This window comes from Athene noctua, chromosome 6 (assembly GCF_965140245.1).
Source record: "Athene noctua chromosome 6, bAthNoc1.hap1.1, whole genome shotgun sequence".
Lineage (NCBI taxonomy): Eukaryota > Metazoa > Chordata > Aves > Strigiformes > Strigidae > Athene > Athene noctua.
The window spans coordinates 7,515,966-7,539,011 of NC_134042.1; the positions used below are offsets into that span (position 1 = coordinate 7,515,966).

Here is a 23,046-nt window from a genome sequence, read left to right on the forward strand (position 1 = left end):
GTCACAGGTGCAGCGCAAGAGCTGGAGTGAGTTTTCACTCCCTTGTCTGACTGGGAAAAACAGAGTAGGAGTTGAGTAGCAGGTCTGCCCCTCTTGTGAGGAGCCGTGCATGGACCCGTTCCCACAAGCGGGGATGCTCCCAGTGAAGGTAACCCCAGGAGGGGGGTGAGGCCTGGGCCTGCTGCCCCTTCAGCCACCTGCCTCACCCGGGAGCGGCACAGGGCTGTAGGCAGGAGAAGTAGCTCTGCTGGGCTTGGCTTGGCTGGGCTTGGCCTGGCTCAGCCCAGCATCAGCCCTAATGTCTGTGACCCAGCACCCCTAAGGGCTGCTGCTGTGACCCCTGCCCGAGCCAGGAGCAGGGCTGAGCTAATTCTGGTTTCCCTCATTGTAACTTTACAAATCAGTACCACTTCTTTTACAGAATCATTCAGGTTGGAAAAGCCCCTTGGGATCATCGAGTCCAACCCTCAGCCCGACTCTACAAAGTTCTCCCCTACCCCACATCCCCCAACATCTCATCCAAACGACCCTTAAACACACCCAGGGATGGTGACTCCCCCCCTCCCTGGGCAGCCTATTCCACTCTCTGACCACTCTTAATGGGAAACATTTTTTCCTAATGTCCAGTCTGACCCTCCCCTGTTGCAGTTTAAAGCCGTTCCCTCTTGTTCTGTCGCTAACTCCCTGTGAGAAGAGACCAGCACAACCTCTCTGCAGTGCCCACACATGGGGAAACAGGTGTGTCGTTCGCACAGGTAGCTATGGGCAGCCTCCGCGGGACAGTTCTGACAGAAAACCTTTAACTTCAACTGGTCACTGAAGCCTGCGTGTGGGCCGGTGCTGTCTCCGCCCGGGGAACAACGCGAGCCCCGCGCAGGACGCACCCGCCGCTGCGGGCGGGGCTCAGGGGCCCGCGGAGCGGGGCGGAACGCGCGGCGCGGGTGCGGCGGAGGCGGCCGGGCGGGGCAGCGGGACGCGCCTGCACCGGGCCGGGCCCTGCCCCGGCGGCGCTGAGGCGGCGGCATGACGGAGCGGCGGCAGCGATCCCGCGTCCAGGGCGGCTGGGCCGGCGGCGGCCCGGCGGGACGGCTCGCAGGCAAGGCCCGGCTCGCAGGCAGGGCCCGGCGAGGCCCGCGGGCGCGGCGGCGGCCGCTGGGCTGTGGCGGGCAGGGGCCTGGCCCGGCTCGGGCCCCCGCTGCCGCCGCGCTGGCGGGGCCGGGGCTGGGCGGGTGTGCGGGCCCTGTCAGGGCCCGTCTGCCCGGGCCGCGGCGCTGGCGGGCCCCTTCCGCGGCTGCGGCCGCCGCCAGGCCCGCGGTGGTGCGGGGCCGCCCCGGGAGGGAAGCACTGGGCCCTTTTGCCTTAGAGGCGGGCGGGCGGGAGGGAGGGAGAGAACCGCTGTCCTGGCCGCGACGTGGGCTGGGGCGAAAACTCCTCGGGAAAGCTTTGAGAGGCTGTGGAAGCGCAGCTGGGAGTCTGGGCTTGGCCGGGGCGGGGCGGGTCTCCAGCCACACCTCTGCGGGTCCTGCTGCATCCCCTCCCCGCGCTGGGTCACACCGAGCGTGGGGCCTGGGCCGGCGGCCTGCTGTCTCTGAGTGAGTAAAATTTGGGTGTTTGAACCCAGTTTGTAAGTAAAAAGTACGTCCCAGATCTGGTGTAACAATTTTGGATGTTTCTAATGCACAGTACGCTTGAGGCTGCCCCTCCATGAGTGGGTTCAGTTTTGGGCCCCTCACCCCAAAAAGGCCATTGAATGACTCGAGCGTGTCCAGAGAAGGGCAACGGAGCTGGTGCAGGGTCTGGAGCACAGGTCTGATGGGGAGCGGCTGGGGGAACTGGGGGGGTTTAGTCTGGAGAAGAGGAGGCTGAGGGGAGACCTCATCGCCCTCTACAGCTCCCTGACAGGAGGGTGCAGAGAGCTGGGGATGAGTCTCTGGAGCCAAGGACCCAGCGCCAGGCCCCGAGGGAATGGCCTCAAGCTGCCCAGGGCAGGGTCAGGCTGGCTCTGAGGAAGGATTTCTGTGCAGAAGGGGCTGCTGGGCGTTGGAATGGGCTGCCCAGGGCAGGGGGGGAGTCCCCATCCCTGGAGGGGTTGAAGAGTCGGGTTGACCCAGCGCTGAGGGATCTGGGGGAGTTGGGAACAGTCAGTGTGAGGTTCATGGTTGGACTGGAGGAGCTTCGAGGTCTTTTCCAACCCAGATGATTCTGGAGGCAAGCAGACGCATCCCATCTCCGGGCAGGCTGAATGCGGCAAAATAGAATTTGATGGAGCGAACTTCTGTAATAACTACTAGTCACTTGTTATTCATAAAACTTATTATGCGTCTTCCTCCATCTTTTCACCACAAAATAAAGCGTGCTAGTTGTAAAGGCTGCAGTTGACATCACTGGTTTGTATCAGACATTTAAACCAAAGAGCGCAGCGGCAGGGGAGCGCTCTGCAGGTTTCCACTCTTCCAAGAAGGACTGGACAGTTTTGTGAACGTGGTCAAAATGCCACATTCCACTTACCTGATTACAACAACCAGTAAACACCCCATTTCTCTGCAGACTGAGCGTCCTAGGCAAGCTGAATTTTTTTAATCCTGAAAAAAATTAGCCAGTTATTTTGACTTGAGCATGTAGCCTGTAAATTTTCTACCACAAGTATGTTTCTTACTACCTGTTCCTATGGTGGTTTTCAAAAATTATTTTTCCCAACTTTTGAATTATAGAGTGAAGGCTTTTACTTTGTCTTTGTTTCAGACCCATTTTTAAGGCTGTTTGCACGTGTAAATAAAACACATGAAGTGGTATGTCTGAGTTGCTCTTCCATACTTTTTCCCTAGCTTCACAATCAAATAAAAGAATTTTTTCTCCGAGAAATATCTTTTTGTTTCCTAAAAAAAATTGCAGAGGGAAACAGTTTAGCTGCTTGGGAATGTTTCTTCTGGCAGTGATAGGTGTTTGTGGTAGAATTGAAAGTTTCTAGATGTCATCCGTTCAGATAAAATGTTTTTAATGTTGTTTGTCTATGAATAACCAAAATATATTAAAAAAATGCCAGTTTCTGTGCAATTTTAACTCTTATGTAATGTAGGTTTGGCTATTCCCCGGCACTTCTGCCAAGCAGAGGAGAATACCTCAAAGATTAGTTCTGTGAGTTCTTCCAAACTGTTTTTTGAATGATGAAATTCCATTTCATGTGATCCTTTTGTTTTGTTTTCTCTTTTTGCTTTAGCACCTAAGGTACCTGTGGCCAGGAGCCCTGCACCGGCAGGCACCAGACCAGCATGGATAAGGAAGGATCTACCTCACACTCAAAAGCAATTTGTCTTTGAAAAGCCATCAGAGGTAAAAATTACATGGTAACTAGCAGAAGCTCATCTTTTATTATCAAATGATAAAAATTATCAGACTTTGAAATTGTAGTCTCGTGTTTAAAAAGCAAATTAAGAACTCAGCTGAGCTGAACTCTGGTCTTTTACCAAGCAGAGTTTGCAACTGCCTTGCATATACAACAAGCAGAAAGTTACAGTCTCTCTGATTAGCTTTGAGTATTCATTACATATATGTTTATAACTACTTTTTTTTCAGAGAGCCAAAAGAGTATGTTCTGAACATTTAGAAAGATGCAGTGTCCTAAGCATGATTTGAGCTCTTGTTTTTTCCCTTTCCCTTATCTGTCTTACTTGTTATAGGGGAAGAGCATGGGATTTGTTTTATAGACTTTGCTTTACCTCCCATCAGCAGATGAAGGACATTGTGCTCTGTGCAGTGGGAGGGCAGTTCCTTGCCTGGGAAAAAAATTCTTGAACGCTTCTTTCTAAGCCAGAAGTGTTCAAAAGACTGTATTCTTGGCTTGGAAGGATTAGAGATGGTCTGGGAAGATTGTCTTTTCTCTGTGGCAGAGCCCTGGTGTCTATATAGTACTATATTTTGACCCTCTTGCTTGTTCAACTCAGTACCTCCTTGCATCTCAGGCCTCTGCTCAACTTGAAGAAGAGAAGCATAAATCCCTGAGACAACCAGAATGATAATCCAGGCTGGATTAAACTACTGTGCTTGAGTTTTGTTTTAACAAAACCCAGCTATCTCAAGCTGCGCAGACAACTTTAAAGTGTGAGGTCCTGCTCTGTCTGGTCTGCTTTGTGTTTTGCTCATTGTCTGGGGCCTGGGATTTGTTCATCCCTCCTATAGTTGCTGTAGATTTTCACTTCCAAATGCAAGGATAAGAATTTTTTTTTGGTTGCGGTTGATAAATAGCAAGTATTGTAATAATCCAAATAATTTAGAAATTAATGTCCTTTAGGGGGCAGTTGATTGTTAAAAAACGCCTTGCAGTGACAGCTGCATTTGAGAGTTTCTGGGGCATGGAGAGAGTGGGTGAGTTGTTACTGCTTACCAATTTTTCAGAGGTATGTTTTTCCCACTGCCATATCAGTATGTGGCAGTATAGGGTCAACAGAGATGGCAATCAGTTCTGTTTGGCTAGAGCGTGCCAGGTACTAAATGTGTTAATATTTGCCATGTATTGTCTTGTTACCTTTCAGGTGGAGCGCAGAGTTCCTGAGGCAGGTGTGATAGAGTGAGTACACTGCTGACTTAACTGTCCTCCCTGCGGTTTGTCTGTCTTGCTGGTCAGTGGGAATCTCTGAAACAGAGTTCCTTCTCCATGTACAACTGCCAAGCCTTTGGAAGAAATGTCAGTAGAAAATGTGGACTTTCAGCCCTTCTATCCTGAACTGAATTTATAATCAGGGGAGTCCAAGTCTGTGTTAACTAGTTTTTATAGCTTTGGTGTAGCTGTAAGAGCCAGGAAGAACGAACAATTGGACACTGTGGATCAGCAGTATTTCAGATGTGTCTCCTTTGGTTAGCAATGTACATATTCCTAGAACAGTCCCTGTGTGAACTATGCTGGAAATTACTTGCTGTTACCCAGGAATACGGCTGGTATGGCAACTCAAGAAGCACTTCCTTCAAAAACCAGCTGCTAGCAAGTGTCATAGTGAAGGTAGTTATTCGTAGATTGCTTCCCCTTTGCGTTAGAATGGAGATTGTCTCAGAATAACTTTGGCATGGAGTGTGGCAAGGTATGATGATGCAGGGTGAAGTTACAGATTTTGAAAATTAAATTTGGTTCAGTTCTCTTTGTAGAATTTTCTTACTCATTGTGCCTATAAATGCCAACATAGTGATCAGGGTGCAGCCTTGTGTGGTTGCCTTCTTTAGATTCCTGTGACATCCCTCTTTTACTTACCTCTAGAGCCCTAAAACTGTGCATTGAGCCTTTGGTAAAATGAGAGTGAGAGGCAGGAAGTACACACAAACTCATTTGCTTCTGCAGCCTCCCTTGCTGCTTTATTCTGACATCTCCAGAACATTATTGCTTTCCTTTTTCTATTTTCTCTTTTAAAGAAAACTTTCCCTAGTCCAGGCTTAGAGCAATTCTAGTCCCTGCTGCTTAGCGTAAGATAATTTCTTGTTGTTTGTCCATCTGATATCTCTTTCCTTTCTACATCCTCAGCAAGCCTGGTGTGTATGAGCTCAGCAAAGCACCGACTGGCATTTCTAGGTAAGTGGATGAAAGTTGTTATTTGCTGTTGCTGAATGACACGGTGATACTCAGCTCTCTGAAGTTTGGTCTCTGCAGAGTGCTTTGAGTCTAGCAGGTGCACGTTGTCCTTCCTGTGTATCTTCTGTTTCAAGTACTTCTGGAAATACTTTTGAGTATCAGGTAGCAGAGACTTACGCAGGCCTGAATTCTCTGAGCAGCACTGAAGAGAAGAAAAATGAACCTCTTAACATCTGCATATTGCATCTAGTGTTCTTGTCTGGAACAAGGAGAAGGGGCTATGTCTGTTTGTTTCACAATCCAGCATAAGTTGCTGCTAGAAACTGGGATCAGTATTCCTCTGTCAGCACATGTGTGATGTCTGTGTTGTATAGTTTGGAGCTGCCAAAAACTTAGCTGTAAATTGGACTTGTTTTAAATTAATCTAATAAAAGCATTTAACTTTAGGCAGATTTGGTAACTTTAGGGTTGTCCCTTTTGCTTACTTGCTGTGCCTTAATTACTTCAGCTTCAGGACACTTCAAAACAAAACCTACTTGTTCTGCGATTCCTATTAGCTAAAATGCATTTTATTTTACCTTGCTGTTTTAGCTGCAATATCAATACTAATTCTTTTCTTCTGAATTTGATAGATTTTATTAATAGTGGGAAAAATGCCAATGACATATTAATTCCTTGTGCATTTCCAAGCTTTCATCTTGGTTTCTTCTAAAGCTGCAAATAAATTTTTATACCAATTTGAACAGTAAAAGCTTTCACCAGCTGGAAAGAGAAAGGATACACAGCCAGCTGGGTTATTCTGTCATTTTTTTGAGTTTGTTTTCACAATATGTTGCCGGAATAGATACATTTCTAAAAAGTTAATAATCAGATTTTGCCTCTCCTTTAGTACCTTTACTATATGTTCTTACTGTGATGTCTTTGAAACATTGAATACTTGTAAGAGTAAACTCTTGTGAAGAGCATTCCTGCTCTGCAGCCCACTAGAGTGGCTGGAATTTCTGAAGGCTGCTGTTAGTACAGTCAAAATACAAATTGTACATATGAAAATGAAAAAACAGGAGAGGTTAAACACTCTAGGGTTCTTGTGCTTGGAAAAGAGAGGCTAGAATGGCAGTAGTGATAAAGGGCTATCAAATTCTGAATGACATGGTGGTGAATAAAGGGCAATTATTTACTTATGTTGATTGTAGTACCATAATCAGGGCTATCTACTTTATCAGATGTAAAGTTAATAACAAGCAAAAGGATGTCATTTTTCACACAATATATGGCTGATTTTGGGACTCATAGGATATTGTTGATATCATATGTTTTTATAGGTTTTAAAAGACAATTGGACATGTTCGGTGAGGATAAGACTCATCAGGAGCTCGTGCTGCCTTCTGTTCCTTCCCTCCCACCTGCTTTTGGCTGTGGTCAGAAATAGGATACTGGGCTTTGACCTTTGATCTGATGCATTACAGCCATTCTTAGCTCCTTTGGGAATCCTGGAAATCAGAGTATTTCATCGAAGCATATATATAAGTGTATATATTCCTTCCAACTTCTCTTTATCTTTTTCTTACCTAGGATTCATTTGATTCCTGGCTTTATTGACTCAGAACAAGCAGACTGGATGTTTGAACAGCTCCTCCAAGACATACCCTGGGGTCAACGAACTCACATCAGACAGGGTAAGGAGTGTGTAGACCAACTTTTCAGTCATTCCCAGGTCATTTCCATACCAAAATCCATGTATCGTTAATCGTGGTTTTTCATTTTACATATTATCACTCCTTCACATTTCTTTTCAGGCTTTCCATGTATATATGAAAAATAAGCAGCAGTACTCTTCAGTCTCTATCACCATGTTCCTTTTGACAGTGAAATGAGATCTTTCCAAATTAAAACTGCCTGTCTTAAAAATCTTTGCACTTAACTGCTTCCCCTGTCATCTCCAGTGTTTTCGCACTCTTTTTTTTTTAGATTAAGTCTGTGCTCCCATCCCTTCATACTGTCTCCCAGTGATGCTTCAAAAAGTCTCTTCTTTGAGGTTTCTGTCACCAGGAATGTTTTTTGCCTCTCTCACTTAAAATCCCAGCAGAGCATGTTTCTTTTCCCTTGTCTTTGCTTGTTAGTTCCAATATGCGGTAAGTGAACAGACTGCTATTCTGGGTTTGTTCGCTAAGGGGCACCTGTTCTAGCTAAATCTCTCTTCAGTCAGGAACGGATGTAAGATAATATATCGGAGTGGTTACTGGACAGGGCTGGAAAATGTCTTCTGCATCTGTGTTTATTGGCTTGCTATAAAGGTACAATATAATGGAGAATGTTATCTGTCAAGCATGAGAAATAGCTACCAAGATAGTCTTTTCAGAAGTTGAAAGTACTTTTAACTTGATGTTTGTATTGCAACACAGAGCATACACATACTTGACAAAATATTGCTTGTCCAGCCTTGCTACATTCTGCTTCTGTGGTGTCACTTTGATGCTGCAGCCCTTTCCACTTCATCCTTTTCAGTGGATACATCTTGCAACTTACATCAGTATATTAGGCACTAGAACTAGGAGAATATAAAACAAGCCAGAATTATAAGTAAAATTTCAGTTTAATTTTGCTGTCTTTAACTTGTCTGGTCCCTACCCTGTCTGGCATAGGGCTGAGAAAATTAATGTTGTTCCAAGAATTTGGCAAGGTAATTCCTCTTGTGGAGACAGGCCCGCTTTGGAATAATCTCATTCCTTCACTTGAGTTCATTAGATAAGGCTGAGGATTTTAAGGGGCTGCTATTTAACTTCAGGTGAGTGGACAGTCCCTTTTTGATCATGTTTCTTGACAGAATTGCATCACCTTTCCATTTTCAAGCCCTTTGATAAGGCAACTGAGAAAGTCTTCCTGTTTTTCTTTTTTTAGAAGTATCTTTTGAGGAACCAAGGCTTACCTCCTGGTATGGGGAACTTCCTTACACATACTCCAGGATAACAATGCAGCCAAACCCAAATGTATGTACGTGCTTACAGTTTTCTTTTGCTATCCTCTACAGAGAAATCCTTTGCAGAGATTGAGAGACAAAGATGCCATCTATCCTCTATTTTTATCTAGAGTATCAATCAGCATTTCATTTGTGATCAGCAATGGATTCTAGTGGAGCGTGGACAACTTCATAAAACAAGCATTATGAGTGGATTGACTGAGAGGAGCATGATTTACTTGTTAAACACTGGCAAAAGGAAATGATCACTTTGGAGTTTAAAGTGCTGCTTTTGGGTCACTGTAGCTTTGGACAAAACCCTGAATTGTTCTGTGTGACTTATTCTATGTATCTTTATATGGGAGTTTGTAGTGTACACAGTCATACTGAGTTTTTTGTTGTAAAGATACAGTAATATCAATTTCTGAAATAGTTACTTTCAGCAGCACTTAGATTCAGTACTGCTTAAATGAGAGTTTAGGCATATTGCTGATTCCTGCATGGATGCTATGAAATTCTCACGCACAACCTGCCTGCCCAGCAGCTCCAGATTGTAGGATGGAATTGCCCACGCTATTTTGGAAGGGTTAAAAAAAACTTCTGAGTGACTTGTTGACATTTTGTTCATGTTCATTCTCTCTGTGTCTTCCAGCCTGTTGTCCCATCAGCCTGCCTCTTGGTATTGCTTCCTTTGACATTTCCATGGCAGTAGGCTGCAGTGTTCTGAACCATGAATTAATTGTGACTGTTGAAGGCTGGATAGCATGGGAGAGAAGTGTCCCAGGTGCCAGAACTGCTGCCGGAGGCGGGTACCTCCTAGCAAAGCTCAGTTTGGGGAAAGAGGAAAGGCAGTATTTAACATGATAAGTTGTGAAGATTTTGTAGTCTCAAAAATACCATAATTCAAAATTTCCATAACCTGTGGAGTTTGTGGTGGAAAACCAGTCTTTTTTCTTCACTCATTCGTGGAATGTTACTTTAAATGGACTTTTTTGAAAGCTGAATGGCTTTAGGGATTGGAAGTGCCCCTGCAAAATCATTCTGCTCCACATTAATGATGTAAATCCTGTTCAGAATTGCCTATTGTGGAAGCCACTGCTGCTCAGAGGTTGGATAAAGCCTGTATACCCTGAATTCACAGTTTCAGTTCAGTTTGGGTAAAGTTCAGAGTTAGCACTCACTGGGCCACTGGCTTGCTCTTCTCATCCAAGAGGTACAAGGCCTAAAGCAGCCATGCATGCTGATCCTATCTTTTAACCCTGAATAATTCTCCTTCTTGCTGAGAGAAGGAAACTCCAGCAGAAGGTGCGATGCACTGGCCAGCTTGCATATCTGGGAGCGAGCCCCACCGCGGGCTGGAAACTGCCTGCAGGCAGATACACGGGTAGCTTGCACACGGACACTCGGACACTGCACTCAGCTTTGTGGGTGGGAGTTCCTGCAGCCTAGAAGAAGCAGTGGGTGGTGTAAGGAGCACAGTCCTTACCTGTAGAGTAGGGTTTGTATCGCAAAAATATCCTGAGTAAAATGTAACTTAGTGCACAGCTTGGCCAGAACCAATTACCTGCCTTGAATGCCTGATCTGTAGGAGTAATTAGCTTTGTGCCCCTCCTTTTTGTTCGTTAAGACTGGGTGTGATTGCAGCACTGTTACGTATAATACGGTGCTCATGCCTAAATGAATTTTAGTATTAGAAAAACGTTTCTTTGTAAGCAGTGATGTAGTTGGTGACACAGTAATGTTTCAACAGCTACTTCCACTTCTGCAGGTTTGTAGTGGGGTTGCCTCTCACTTGTAAAATTCTCCATATGGTAACATTTTTAGTAATAAATACTTCTGTGGTAGGAGTCAAAGGAATCCAGTCCTAGCTGGTCACTCAAAAGTGCTTTCAGTAATTCTGGTGGGACTCGTCTGTCATTGCATTGTATGTCCTGCACATACTGCACATTCAGACAGTTACAAGCTATAGCTTTTTTGGGGGTGGTATTCCTGATTTCCCTACATGTCCCACAGCTGCAAGTTATGTTTATATATAATTAATTATTCATATGATGCTTAGTCATTGAAGGGATGACTTAGCTGGAAATACCCCTAATAGAGAAAGATGGTATGTGAAGTCTCCTGTAGTCTAGCCAATAGGTTAAAAACCCTTTAAATATGGGTAAGCATGGAAAGAAGGTGGTGCAGACTCGATTATTAGAGGTGGATACTAGGAGATAATTGCTGCTGCCTGCTCCTTCTTCTGCCAGTGATGCATTGGGAGATTTGGAATCAGTTCTTTATCCTCTCTTGATCTGTGTTTCTGCTTATATAATGAACAAAAAATTCTGGCCTACACTGCTTTGGCTTTTTTGTTTTTAGATACTTACATAGTTCTTAAAAGCACTCTGACAGATAAAAGTCATGATGTAAGTTTACAGTATTAAATAATGATTCACTGGACCGAGTTGTAATGGAGTGTGCAGAGCTGCCATGGGTTGTGGGCTTGGCCAGATGTTAGCAAGGGCAAGGACGAAACTCAGAGCCTGTGACACTGGTTTTGTGAACCACTGAGAAGTTACGGTGTCGAAGTCAAAACCCCAGGAGGTGGTGAGTTGGGCTCAACAAGCTGTACTAACAGAGCAGAGAGAGAGAGCCACACTGTGAGAGTGTTAGGCCCAGTGTTAGGCCAGCCCTTGTCTCTTGTTCTGTGTCAACAGCTGCAGACAATTGAGATCATGTCATTTAGTCATGGATTGCAGCTTTCTGGGTGCACTATGCCCACCAGCAATGGCCAGGTAATTCAGATGTTGCCAGACCCGTGCATTAAACTCCTCTAGCTTAGCCAGAGACAGGTATGTGTGGGAGAAGTCGCACACTTCTTGTCTTAGTTAAGAACTCTCAATGTTTATCTATGGTCAGTTCAAGCAGATTTTACTCTGTGAGTTTACTTTCAGTTAATTGGGATGGCTGGCTACATTAGGATGAAAACCAGACTGGCTTCACACATTGAAGAGATGATTTAGTATTGACCAATAGGTAACATACACATATTTCTCAGAAAGCCCATTCCTCAGCCTTACTAAAAATATAATCAGGATGGTTCAGAGGCATTTGTTTGATTTCAAGTTCGTTGTGATTAAAGTGCAGTGTATTTTTTTCTTAGTAGTTTTCCCCTTGTGTCTTATGCTCTCCGCTGCTGGCCTGCTTTCCTTGTATTTACCCTGCTCCTGCTGTGCTGATGCAGTGGCATCCTCTGCTGACCATGCTAAAGGAACGCACTGAAGAGTTCACTGGCTACACCTTCAACTCTCTTCTCTGCAACCTCTATCGAAATGAGAAGGACAGTGTAGACTGGCACAGTGACGATGAACCATCACTGGGAAAAAATCCCATCATTGCCTCACTCAGCTTTGGTGCTACCCGGACCTTTGAGATGAGGAAGAAACCCTCCCCGGTGAGTGTTCATACCACACTGAGAGAGTCCTGTAGTTACTAATGTGTTTAGTATTCTCCCTCTGTCTAGAAAACTTTGTTACTAAAAGTGTTTAGTAGTAAATGAAAGCCCAACTCTTAAACTTATGCCGAGTAAGCATAGGGATCAAGAAATCTGTTGCATGGAATGTGACATCTTGAGGATGAGAATGGGACCGCTCTAATGTGCGGCAGTGTGGTGCTGCAGTGAAATCACAATCTGGGCACTCTTCTGCCCAAATAAGGGCCTTTCCCATTACTTAAAATGAAATCAGTGGTGGTGGAAGAGGACTTTCACTGTGTAAAGGAACCAAAGAGTTGACACCATTTTCTTAAACTTGGGCAAACATTGTATAATGCATAGTGTATGTAGGATGAAGAGTAGCTGTGACTGCTCTTGTAAGTAAAAATACTCCTAAGAATGTTTACATTTTGATTTGTGTGTGTTCGGATAGAGGGACAGTGAACAGAGGGAAGGAGCTCATTTCTTTTTTATAAAATACCAGACTGTCACATCATACTTCACAGACTAAACAGAGATCTTTGATAAGGAGGGTGTGTGGAACATCCTTTCAGGAATTAGTTGGTGATTCAGTAGTGAATTCTCTTTCTAGATAAAATGCTGTGCTCAGGAATGCTGTGTTTACAAGCCAGCTTAAATTTTGCAATTCGTATTTATCCAAGTAAAAGAATTGCACGTTCCTGTGTTGAGAACACAGGCCTCATTTTAGGGTATCCTGCTTCAGATATCGTTTCTGCGTGGGTAGTCTTTGGGAACTTTGGGAAGAAGTTTGCTGTCTACTTATATTGCTATTTATTCTAAATAAGTAGTGCAGAAAACAAAGGTGATGATGATTATCAGCCTAGTAGAAAACTGTATGCTGACATACTGAAGTCTGCTCATCAGAAGTCACCTTGGGTCACCTAGTCGTGAACAGTAAAGGTCAGAATTTGAACCAGAAAACAAATAAATAATCTGTCTTTTTCACCAGTTCTCCAATTTGTAAATTCTTTGTTGTCTGAAGCGAATTAATCCTGGGCCTCAAGCATGAGATCACATGACCAGTGCATTATATGAGTGGGCATAGCATGAGTACGTATCTTTGATGCTGTGATGATAACAAAATGTCAGCTGGAAAGTTCATTCCTCTGCGAAACGGTAAAGGGTGCTTGGATTCCTTTCTAGAAGTGTGTGTGTTCCCCTTCGATGGGTCAGAATCCAAGCCACTTAGATTTCAGTATAAACTTTGCAGTTTCCCTCTTAAAAATCAAACCCAGTTCTTAAGCAAGATGTCTTTTTGCTCTGTTTTCTATTTTCTGAAAAGACACCCACTATGAGCAAAGGGGGAAGTTCAGTCTGTGCCATTCGTAATTGGCCATCTTCTTTGATCTGTGCTGCACGATTTTTTCCCTTTTTCTTCCTGAGATGGATGATTTTCTGCAGATGTCTTCCTTAAGCTCTCCCCATTTTTTTTTCTTCAGTGCCTCTGACCTGATATTTTTGACTCTTGCTGAGTCTTGCTACCTATGAAGTGTATTCCTTTAGCAAATGTGACATACCTGTTTCTAAAGTATGATCCCCATGTGCAGAGTGATCTTTGAATAAGTTGCTATTAACTGCATCGTGTGCCTAAGGGAACTCATACTTAATAATTATATGGCAGACATTACATATTCTTTGCATATTCCCAAAGCCTGCAGTTTTTCTGAGAGCATCCTATGACACTAGATGCTTTGCCAAGTGGGAGTTACAAGAGTCTCTGATGGAAATTACAACCCTTCAGGCTGTACCACCAAAGAAGTAATTTTCATATTCTATTGTAATGTAGCATTCTCTCTTTCATTAAGAGCAAGTTAAAGTTGATTGTAGGTATTTGATCATTACTTTGTTCAAAATCAAGTTTCAGGAAGAGGAATACAGTCTAGAGAAAAGGGATTAACAGTCATGACAGGCATTAGGGCTCTCCCTGGTTTGTAATCTGCCAGTATCAGTGCATCGGGTTTCCCAGAGTTAGTCTTCACTGAGGAGGTAGAAAAAGTAAATCCTTTTCCTCCCAAAATTAAACCCCTTTTAGGGGCCAACATTCTGGTATTTTAGATTCTAGAGTTTCAAAGGCTTTCATTTCCCTCTGTTCTTGTGAGTGCTTTTAAGTATTTTGAGATGGAGGATGGAAAGATGTAATGAAAATACAAGATGAGAAATACTGTGGTAGAAGCTTGCTGTGGATAAATGGTACTGGGAAAAAAAAAAAAACAACCTAAAGCAGTTGCCTGTGTGTGATCATTTAGTGGGTACAGTGTGTACTGCAAGTCAGGTAACATCTTGTAGTGCTGTTGAAAGAATACTAGATCAGAGACTTCAGTTCAGGTTAGTATCTGTACAAATATTTTCCATATTGTATCATGAAATGTGGATAAAATGATTAGAGAATAAAATCCTATTTCTCTAACTGCAAAGAAGACCAGTAATGTTGGTGGGTTGGCTTTTTTGTGCATGTTTGTGTGAATTTTGACATTTGTCTGGTAGGAGTTTGGTGACATTTATACAGGCTATACTGTCACTCTGCATTTTAACTTGGGGAAAAAAAAAAAAGTTATTTAGGTGCCAGTGGTGGGTTTTTTTCCTGAAAATTGTTCAAGGGTGAGGGGAGGGAAAGGTTCAGTCCTCTGTTTTTCTTTTTTGGTGAGTACTGTAATGGATGGGTAAGTGTTCATCATATAGTAGATGATGAAGGAGTGTAGAGACATGCATAGCCTGTTTGAATCTGAATCCACAAGTATCCCTTGTGGATAAGTAGAAATCATTCTTACTCAGATTTCAGCACAGTGCATGTAAAAAGTTACAAATACATTTCAGGAGTAAATTCCCCACTGGAATTAAGGAGACTTTTCATGGAAATTAACATGACGCCAGAAATTGTTTTCCTTTACCCGCTGGCGTTTTTCTTTTTAAGCATTCTTTCTTCTAAATACTGCCTTTTCTGTTTATTTGGACCAGTTGTGTGGTTGTAGCTGATATTTTGTCTTTGCTTTAAATGGTTTCTAGGGTTTTTTGGATGCCTGCTTGGTAGTTCAAAGTCTGCAGTGGAGTGATCTGGTTTCTTTTATTTTCTGCTTCTAGTTCCAGTAAATTTCTTAAACTTTTTCTTGCCTCCCTGTTCTCCCACATCGTTGTAGCTCCTTCCTACACTGAAACCAAGAGGCGAATGCTTTGTTTTAGAGCTGTGATTCATACACAATTCACACACAATTTATTGGTTTAGTCAACGAGTACTCTCACGCTTGCCCACAGTGTAACTGTCACCTCTGCACCACCATGACCTCCTCCTATTCTCCACACAGCCTCAAGGCCCCTGTCCCACTTGATTTTGACTTAATCGTCCTACTCTGAAGGAACTGATTTTGCTGTGATAGATGGGTCTTTCTGATACAGTCTCACTACTGTTTTTACTACTCCTTATTACTGCTCAACTCAGTGAGACGGTGCCAGGTTATCTAGTTAAGTCTTTCTGGAAGCTGAGTGTGAAATGCTAGTTCAAGGGTGAAGGGTGATTTAACATCCCCCTAAGCTCTGACGTCCCGCTGAGAGGTGCTCCGTAGCAGAGGCCTGGGTGCCATGGGGACTGGCTGGGTGTAGTTGGCCAAGGAACAGCGTGTGAGCTGTGGAAGGAGTTGGAAAGAGGTGGAAAGCTGTCTGCCAGGTTGCTCTTCTTCCATCTGTAACCAAGGAAACCGAGGGGTGCTGGGGAAGGGAGGGAGCTTCATGCGCCTGTTAGATAATAGCAGGATGTTCGTGGTGTTCTCAGAATCTGCCTTTGGGTGGGTATGTCCTTCGAACGAAACACTAAAACCTTTCCTTCTGTCGTCCTTGAGTAGCTGTTCTAGCAGAAGTTAAAGATCGCCTAGTACTTTTTGTAAAAAGCAGAAAAATAACCCTTTGTGTCCTAACAGGCCTAACTGCATATGAATATGGGATTATATAGAGCACAGCAGAAACAGAGGCTTGGGTCAGGATGAGGAGGATCGAACTTTCAGACTTGCATGAAGAAGACTTGCAGACAGCAGTGGCTGCAGAGGAGGAGGTGGTGTTGTCCACCAGTAATGGCAGGACTTGAGCAGCTATAGACGAGCAGAGAGGAAGATGCAAATGCTTTAGAGCTGCCTCACTTGCAGTCTGCTAGGTCAGCTGCAGAAAGGCTGAGGGAGTTTAAAGATAGTCCTATGTAGGCAGGCAAGTGGATTATGTGGGGAAAGGGCAATATAACTGCTACTGGGTCTTACTGAATCAGTAAAGAGCTGCAGTGGGGATTTTGTCAGATAGTAAGAATAAACAGGTAAAAATGCGGAAGTGTTGATAGATGAGACTGCTTTGTGGTGGAGGAGGGTGTTCGCACAGCTGGTGGTAGAAGAGTAAACTGGAAAAGAGGGATACAAGCAAGGTGAAGTCTGAAAAAATCCCAAATTAGAAGTTTTGTGGAGATAATTCCCTTTGTAATAGGTAAATAGGTAAAGCAGAAGTCTAGAAGCCAGCATTCTCCATGAAGGCTGCTGACTTTAGGCTCTGAAAATAATTTTGCATCATGTGCATGTATAACTGCGTTATTATTTATGCATTCTTATACAGGATGTTTCTATTCACTTTTCCTTATAATAGAAGATGCTTCCACACTATCCAGAACCTATTTCCTACTGCTATCTCAATAAACTCACCTGAGACTTAACAAACAAACTTAGGTGATATTTTTATATATATATATATATATATATATATATATACACTTTTCTCTTAACTTTTTGATTTTGATACCGTTTTAAGAAAAAAACCTTGATACATACTAGATCTATTTCTTATCATTTTGATAAGGTTTTAAGAAAAAAACCTTGATGAGGTCCAGGAATACTTACAGATTTTTTTATTTGCAGCTTCCCATCAATTCATGCTGAACTTTCCTCACTTATTAACTGTAGTTACTTGAATAAAGGATAAAAAAAAGTTTTAGCCAGTGTACTTGGACAGTGCAGAGCTTGTATTAAATGTGCAACTCAAGATTATTAAAATTCTAATATACTAAGAAGCAGAACCTTTGCTTTACTGTAAGCACCTGGTTTTGTCATACATATGTAGAATTACAAAGTGGGCATATAAAAGACACCTGATGCATTTATTTCCTTGTTTGTTATCAGTATTTTTTAAAAGTCTTTTCCTCCTTAGATGTCAAGAATAAATTTCCTTCATAAACTTCTTGACCTCTGAAATCCTACTGAGTTTTCTGTATGTCTAACATCAGCTCTAGAGATACAAGTTCTGAAACGAGATTTGGTGGACAGTGTTAGTAACAACATGTAAGACAGCAAAAACTTTTTGTCTAACTTTGCTGGCTCTGCAAAACCAACTGACATAAAAATCTCTTTTTCTAAGTAAAACTAAGCTCAGAGATGTCCCATGTGAAACAAAAAGTAACTGCTGCTTTTACCTACTGGCTTTCCTAAGCCAAGAGGCTGTTTTCTCCTAAATCATTTATCTAAGAATAATTCCTTTTTAATCAAGATGAGCAAGAGATAAAAATAAGTCCATCCACAAAGTGAAATGATGTAATCCTGTGAAATAGAAAACAGCCATGCAATGGTATTTCTCTGCTTTTCATCAGCAGTCATGTTTATAATACTGGTATTTGAAATTTTTATCTTGTTTCTGCTGAAGTTTAAGAGAACATTTTTGGCCTTACACCATACTTTTAATAGAGCAAGATAAATGGATAATAATTCTAGAAGCTTAAAAATATGGTTCGCATTGTCCTTACAAAGAATACATATTGCAGGTGCTTCTGAGTGCCTTGGGCCCTTAGGTATCTCCAAGAAACGCACAAATCCAGAATTGCCAGCCAGTGCTGCCAGCTGCAGCAGCACTATTGCACAGCCTTGTTCTGTCACACTGTGACTTCTGGTCCCAGGCAGGGACAGAAAGTTTCAGTGGTGCACACAAATAGTCACTTACAGCAAGTGATGCTTTCTATATCACGAATTGATTTGATCCCAACCAAGCTCTTTTGCATTTTAGAGGATTTGCAGTTGTCTTTCTGTGCCTCTTTTTTATACACGTACACACACTCCCAGGTGTTTTTTGGAAAATTGAACTTTAAGTCCAGGACATAATTTTCCTAGTAGTTGATTCTTTACCTCATTATTTTGCGTTTTTCAGCAAGCCATGAACTTGAAAAAAAGACAAACCTGCATTGAGTTAGGCCACTTCACAATTAAGCTTCAAGGAAGTTAGTTAAGATTTTTGAAAATGTGAGGGGTTTTTGTAAAAGCATTAAATGTGTGGGATGAGAGCTACTGAGGCTTTATAATGTCTCTCAGAAGACTAGTCTGCCTTTTTATGACCTGTTAATGTTTTCTTCTAACTGTCATCGGTGCAGAGCCCTGTTAGTTTTCCTGAATAACTCAATAGACAGCTGAAGCCCGAACATCTTGTAACATTTGTGTTTCAGAAATGTGGGACTTTTGTCAGTGTGAGGTAACTATACCTGCACCTCAGGCTGGGTCAAATCTTAGTGTGATAATTCCATTTTCCCTGTCTCAGTTGTCCTGTATTGTTTCCAGCTTCTTTGCGATCTGCTTCTTACAAGTGACATAAATTGTGACTGCTCTTCTCCTTCTTTATTTTTTTTTTCTTCCCCCTCCAAGGTACAGTTTCATTTTACAAGACAAATGTGACAAATGTGGCTCTGGTAGTAGCAGGTTTTGTTGAGTCTGGAGTAACTCCTTCCTTCAGCTGGGTCTGAAATAACTGAGCATTGCCTCCTCCTAAACATTCTGTAAGTGTGATTTTAGGAGTCCATCAAGCATTATAAGACATTGGAAGAGAAGGTACTGTCTAACTATTTAAAAAAATAGAAAATCTGAAGCATTTGTTTAACAGCTGTCTAAGATGTATGGTCCTGTACAAGAACAGTGTGATGCTTTAGAAGCTCAGACCTGGCCTTAGTGGTTTTTTCTCATCTCTTTGTAGTGATTGTGATCTCTGGCTTTTCTTTCAACAACAAACAACTGAGTTGGTGATCTCTTTGGATAAAAGCCAGCATCTCTGCTTCTAGAGGCAATGGTACAATAAGAAATGTGCATTCAGGCTGTTTGCTATATGCAGTACACTCAGAACAAGGCTAACCCTGTACTTGTACAATGTAGAAACTGAGAACCTGTCATAGTCTTTTTCCAGTGGAGGACATTTATTATTCGCTTTACACTTTCAAGCTATCTATGGCTTTCTATAACTTAAAAACAAGACCTCTTAATTCTCCTCCCTTTCAACACCAATTAAAATACTCCTCCAACTCCCCCTCTCTCTAAAGTAATCCCTGTATTTTGTAGGTGATTTCCTATCTGAAACTTTCCAGAATTCCTCATTTCAGAGACTTACTTTCCACTTTTCCTAGACAGCTTACAAACTTGGCAATAGAGGGCTATAAACTGCAAAATATATATTGCCATTCTGTATTTAGGGGACATCCCGGTTTTCCTACTCACATTTCAATGTTAACGAAATAATCAAAGTGCCAACATGAAAGCAAGATGTTAAGTGGAAGCTGTTCAAGGTTTGCAGCAATTTTTCCTGCAGCTCTTGAAAGCTAAAATCAGAAAATATTAAAGGACTACATAGAGCGTTAGAATACCTGCCCACATGACATTCTGGAAGATGGTTCATGTCACATATCATATGATTTCATGAGGATGTTAACTGTCACGACTGACAACGAGAACTGTGTTGGCGTAATAAACTTCCCTGAGCAATTTGACTTAGTACTGTATTATTCTGATTCAAAATCAGAAGGAATAGTGCAAAACACTGGAAAGGTGCTGGTCCCACTGATGTGGCATATGTGAGACTAATACTGTGGTGTTACTATGTCTGTTTGCTGTGTTTGTGCTTTAAAAAAAGTTGTATGTAGTCTGAAGGCCTAACAAAAGTTCACAAATTATTTCTCTTCTAGTTTAGCAGTCTGTTTTGCTTAGTAGTGATAAAGTTTAAGACAACTTGTTTTATAACATACTATCGGAAAAGGCAAATTTTTTTTTCGATAGGAAAAGTCCTTCATCTAGCAGATAATACATACCAACATGTAACATGCAAAACAAGACAAAGTCAGAATAGAAGGAAGATGTGTATTTTTGATGAAGTAGTTAACTGTTGGAATCGGGGTGGTTATTGCAGAATGTCTCCAGGCAGAAGTGTTTATTTCAGGAGTGGATGATTCCAAAAGGCTCGCAGCCTCACTCCAGAATTTTGCACTAGATGTAGGAACTTGCTGAACTTTACCTGTGTCATACAGGCAGTGAGACATAATATCTTCTTTCATCCCTGAAATGCTCCTGAACTCTTTAGGAAATATGGTAATGAGAGAAGTTTAGTTAGACTTCTTGATCGTGAAAGAGCTTAACTTTCCTCCTCTGCCCTCACAGCTTTTTAAGAGGACGGGTTTTCCACCAGATGCACATGCCTGCTTCTTCAGTATCTAATGTTTCTTTTTAGGAAGAGAATGGAGACTACACTTACGTGCAAAGACTAAAGATCCCCCTTGATCATGGGACTCTGCTGCTGATGGAAGGAGCTACCCAGGAGGATTGGCAGGTAAGAACTCCTTGACACTGTTTGTGTGCTTTCCTTGCAGTTGTTTTGCCAATTATCAGGCCTGGTATGAAGGACACAGCCAGCATAAAGATGAACCAATAACCAGATTGTAGTTGACACAAAAGGGTCAGTACATGGGTGAGCGCTGGGGGTACAAACAAGTCAGTCAGGTTATACATAATCAACATCAATCCCACCGACCCAAACAACAATAACTGGTATGAACAGTGAAATACAGCCTCCCATAGAAGGGACGGGAGACAACCAGGTCAGCCAGCCAAATACATAAGACCAAGAAGGCCGTATAATGAATCCCTGCAGAGCCCACGTTTACAAAGGCCAGACCTGACTGGAGCCCAGTCCCAGGGAGGCGGGAGGTCCTTCCCCAACAGGGAACTCTGCACAGGGCATCCCCCTCACACACAGACACTGCCCCTCTTGCAAGTGGTCCCAGCTTTTATCCCTCAGTGGGACACCTGACCCTTGGTTACTCAATGCAGACACCTGGGGCTCCTTTACCCCATGGCTCTGTCTGCAGGGCCGGCTGCACCCTGGAGGGAAGCCTAAAGGCAAACTCACCCCCCTTTGGGAAGGGCTGTGGGAATCACCCATATGTCAACCTTAATTTGGGGCTTGGGGTTGAACCCCCAGCATTTAAGCAGTACAGTTTTCTAAATATGTGCGACGCACTCCCATAAAGGTATGGCACATTCTGCTTGCAGTGATACAGTTGTTTCCCAGTGCATTAATACTGCTTTCTGCTGCAGAATTTCAAAGCACCCACAGAAACAATGGGTTTTCTTTCAAGTGCTAAGTGATGTAATAGGAATCAACTCAGATGTTCCAGCATTAAAAGTTCAGCAATGAAAGCTGCAGCCTGCAGCTGGAAGAGCAAAATCAATTTATGAACTTGGAATATAAAAAAGTTGCAACTTAATTTAACAAGTCTACAGTAATCTACAAAAGATCTTTTGTTTTCAGTGATCCTGAACAGTCTGAACATGAATTTGTTGCCTTCCCTAAATATTTAGAAATGGTAATAAAAAGCCATCACAGCAAATTAAGGTTTTTTTATGTTGTTTGGTTACTTGTATTTTAAATACACAAGCTCATGTTTGTTTTGTTTTGTTTTGTTTGTTTTGTTTTTTCCTCCTAATGCCACTTACAGCATCGAGTGCCTAAGGAATATCATTCTAGGGATGCACGGATAAACTTGACCTTTAGGATAATTTATCCAGAACCTGATGGAGTTTGGAAGTGAAGAGGCACTTTAGACATTGCTGGATATAAACCCACAGCAGATCCAGAGCCTGTGAATTGATACAGATTTAAAGGAAGCCTTAAAGGAACAAGAGTTCTGTGAAATACCTGATGAGGAAAAGAATTGATATTATGAAGATCTTTGACAATCAGAAACTGCCTGTGTTATGTGGACAGTGCTGTTTCGTTTTCAGAAATGATACACTATTAGATGATACTAAATCACAGGCTTTAAGTTTGTGAAAAAAACGTGATCATTCTTAAAAGAACACGAGGCACATGGAAGATCTGAGAGGTACCAATGGGAGTGGAAAGATTCAGTGAGCACTTATTTTTCTTGTCTCTGCTTTTCCCCCCAAGTAGTGATCTGTGTTCTAAGTAATGACAAAACAGGATTCTTTTATGTAAAGCCAGCTCTGTGTGTGCTGTGTGTGCAGAAAGGAGAAAGCTGCACTTCATGATGATCTCCGAGGATTACTCATTTCACCAAGGGGTAGTGCATTGCTTTTCATTTGTAGGTTGCAAAGTCTTTTCCAATGAAGCAATCAGTTTCATTGTTTGTGTAACTACTTGAACGATACTAATGTCTATCAGAACAGAGGGTCAAGGCTCCCTTCTGCTACGCACTCTGTGGTCAGCCTTTATCCTAACTGTTTATCTGTGTAGGGAAGACAGACAAGGCAAGCAACAGCGACGCCTTAGGCACGAGCCTTATCAGCCAGGTCAAAGCTGCTCATTGCTTGAGTATTATCAGTCCTCCATCCCTGCTGGCTTAAACCCATTACCTCTGTGTCATAGGCAGGAAAATAGACACAAAGAGATGAAAAACATTACTTCTGGAATTTGCTAATAAATTCTTGGTTTCTTTTTTGGTTTTAGCACAACGAAGTTGTAGCTTCCGATGATTTTGGGTGGGACAGGAGTGTCAGCATCTCTGAAAACTAGACTTGTACTGCCAGATTTGATACCCGGAAGATCTGGTCCAGAGATTTGGACCCCAATTACTGAAATCACAATGTAAATCAGTTGCAAAGTTACGCTAAGTAGAGTGTAGTAGCACCAGGTGCAGTACTGACTGTGATGCTACTGCTCCCCGGCCAGTGCATGTTGCTTTAAAGAATATCACAGAATCACATTGGTTGGAAAAAAACTTAAAGATCACTCAGTCCAACCATTAACCCCACACTGACCGTT

The 23,046-nt window shown here is 42.6% G+C and overlaps 1 protein-coding gene across 1 annotated transcript; it reads left to right on the forward strand.

Annotated features, from left to right (window-relative positions):
• The first annotated feature begins 964 nt into the window (after positions 1-964).
• On the forward strand, positions 965-22,736 carry ALKBH3 (alkB homolog 3, alpha-ketoglutarate dependent dioxygenase). The gene is made up of 9 exons (XM_074909397.1): positions 965-1,096; positions 3,218-3,330; positions 4,530-4,564; positions 5,507-5,554; positions 7,127-7,230; positions 8,453-8,541; positions 11,737-11,946; positions 20,494-20,592; positions 21,761-22,736. The coding sequence occupies exons 1-9, from the start codon at positions 1,024-1,026 to the stop codon at positions 21,851-21,853; spliced, it is 864 nt and encodes a 287-aa protein (XP_074765498.1). The 5' UTR covers positions 965-1,023; the 3' UTR covers positions 21,854-22,736.
• The last annotated feature ends 310 nt before the right edge of the window (positions 22,737-23,046 follow it).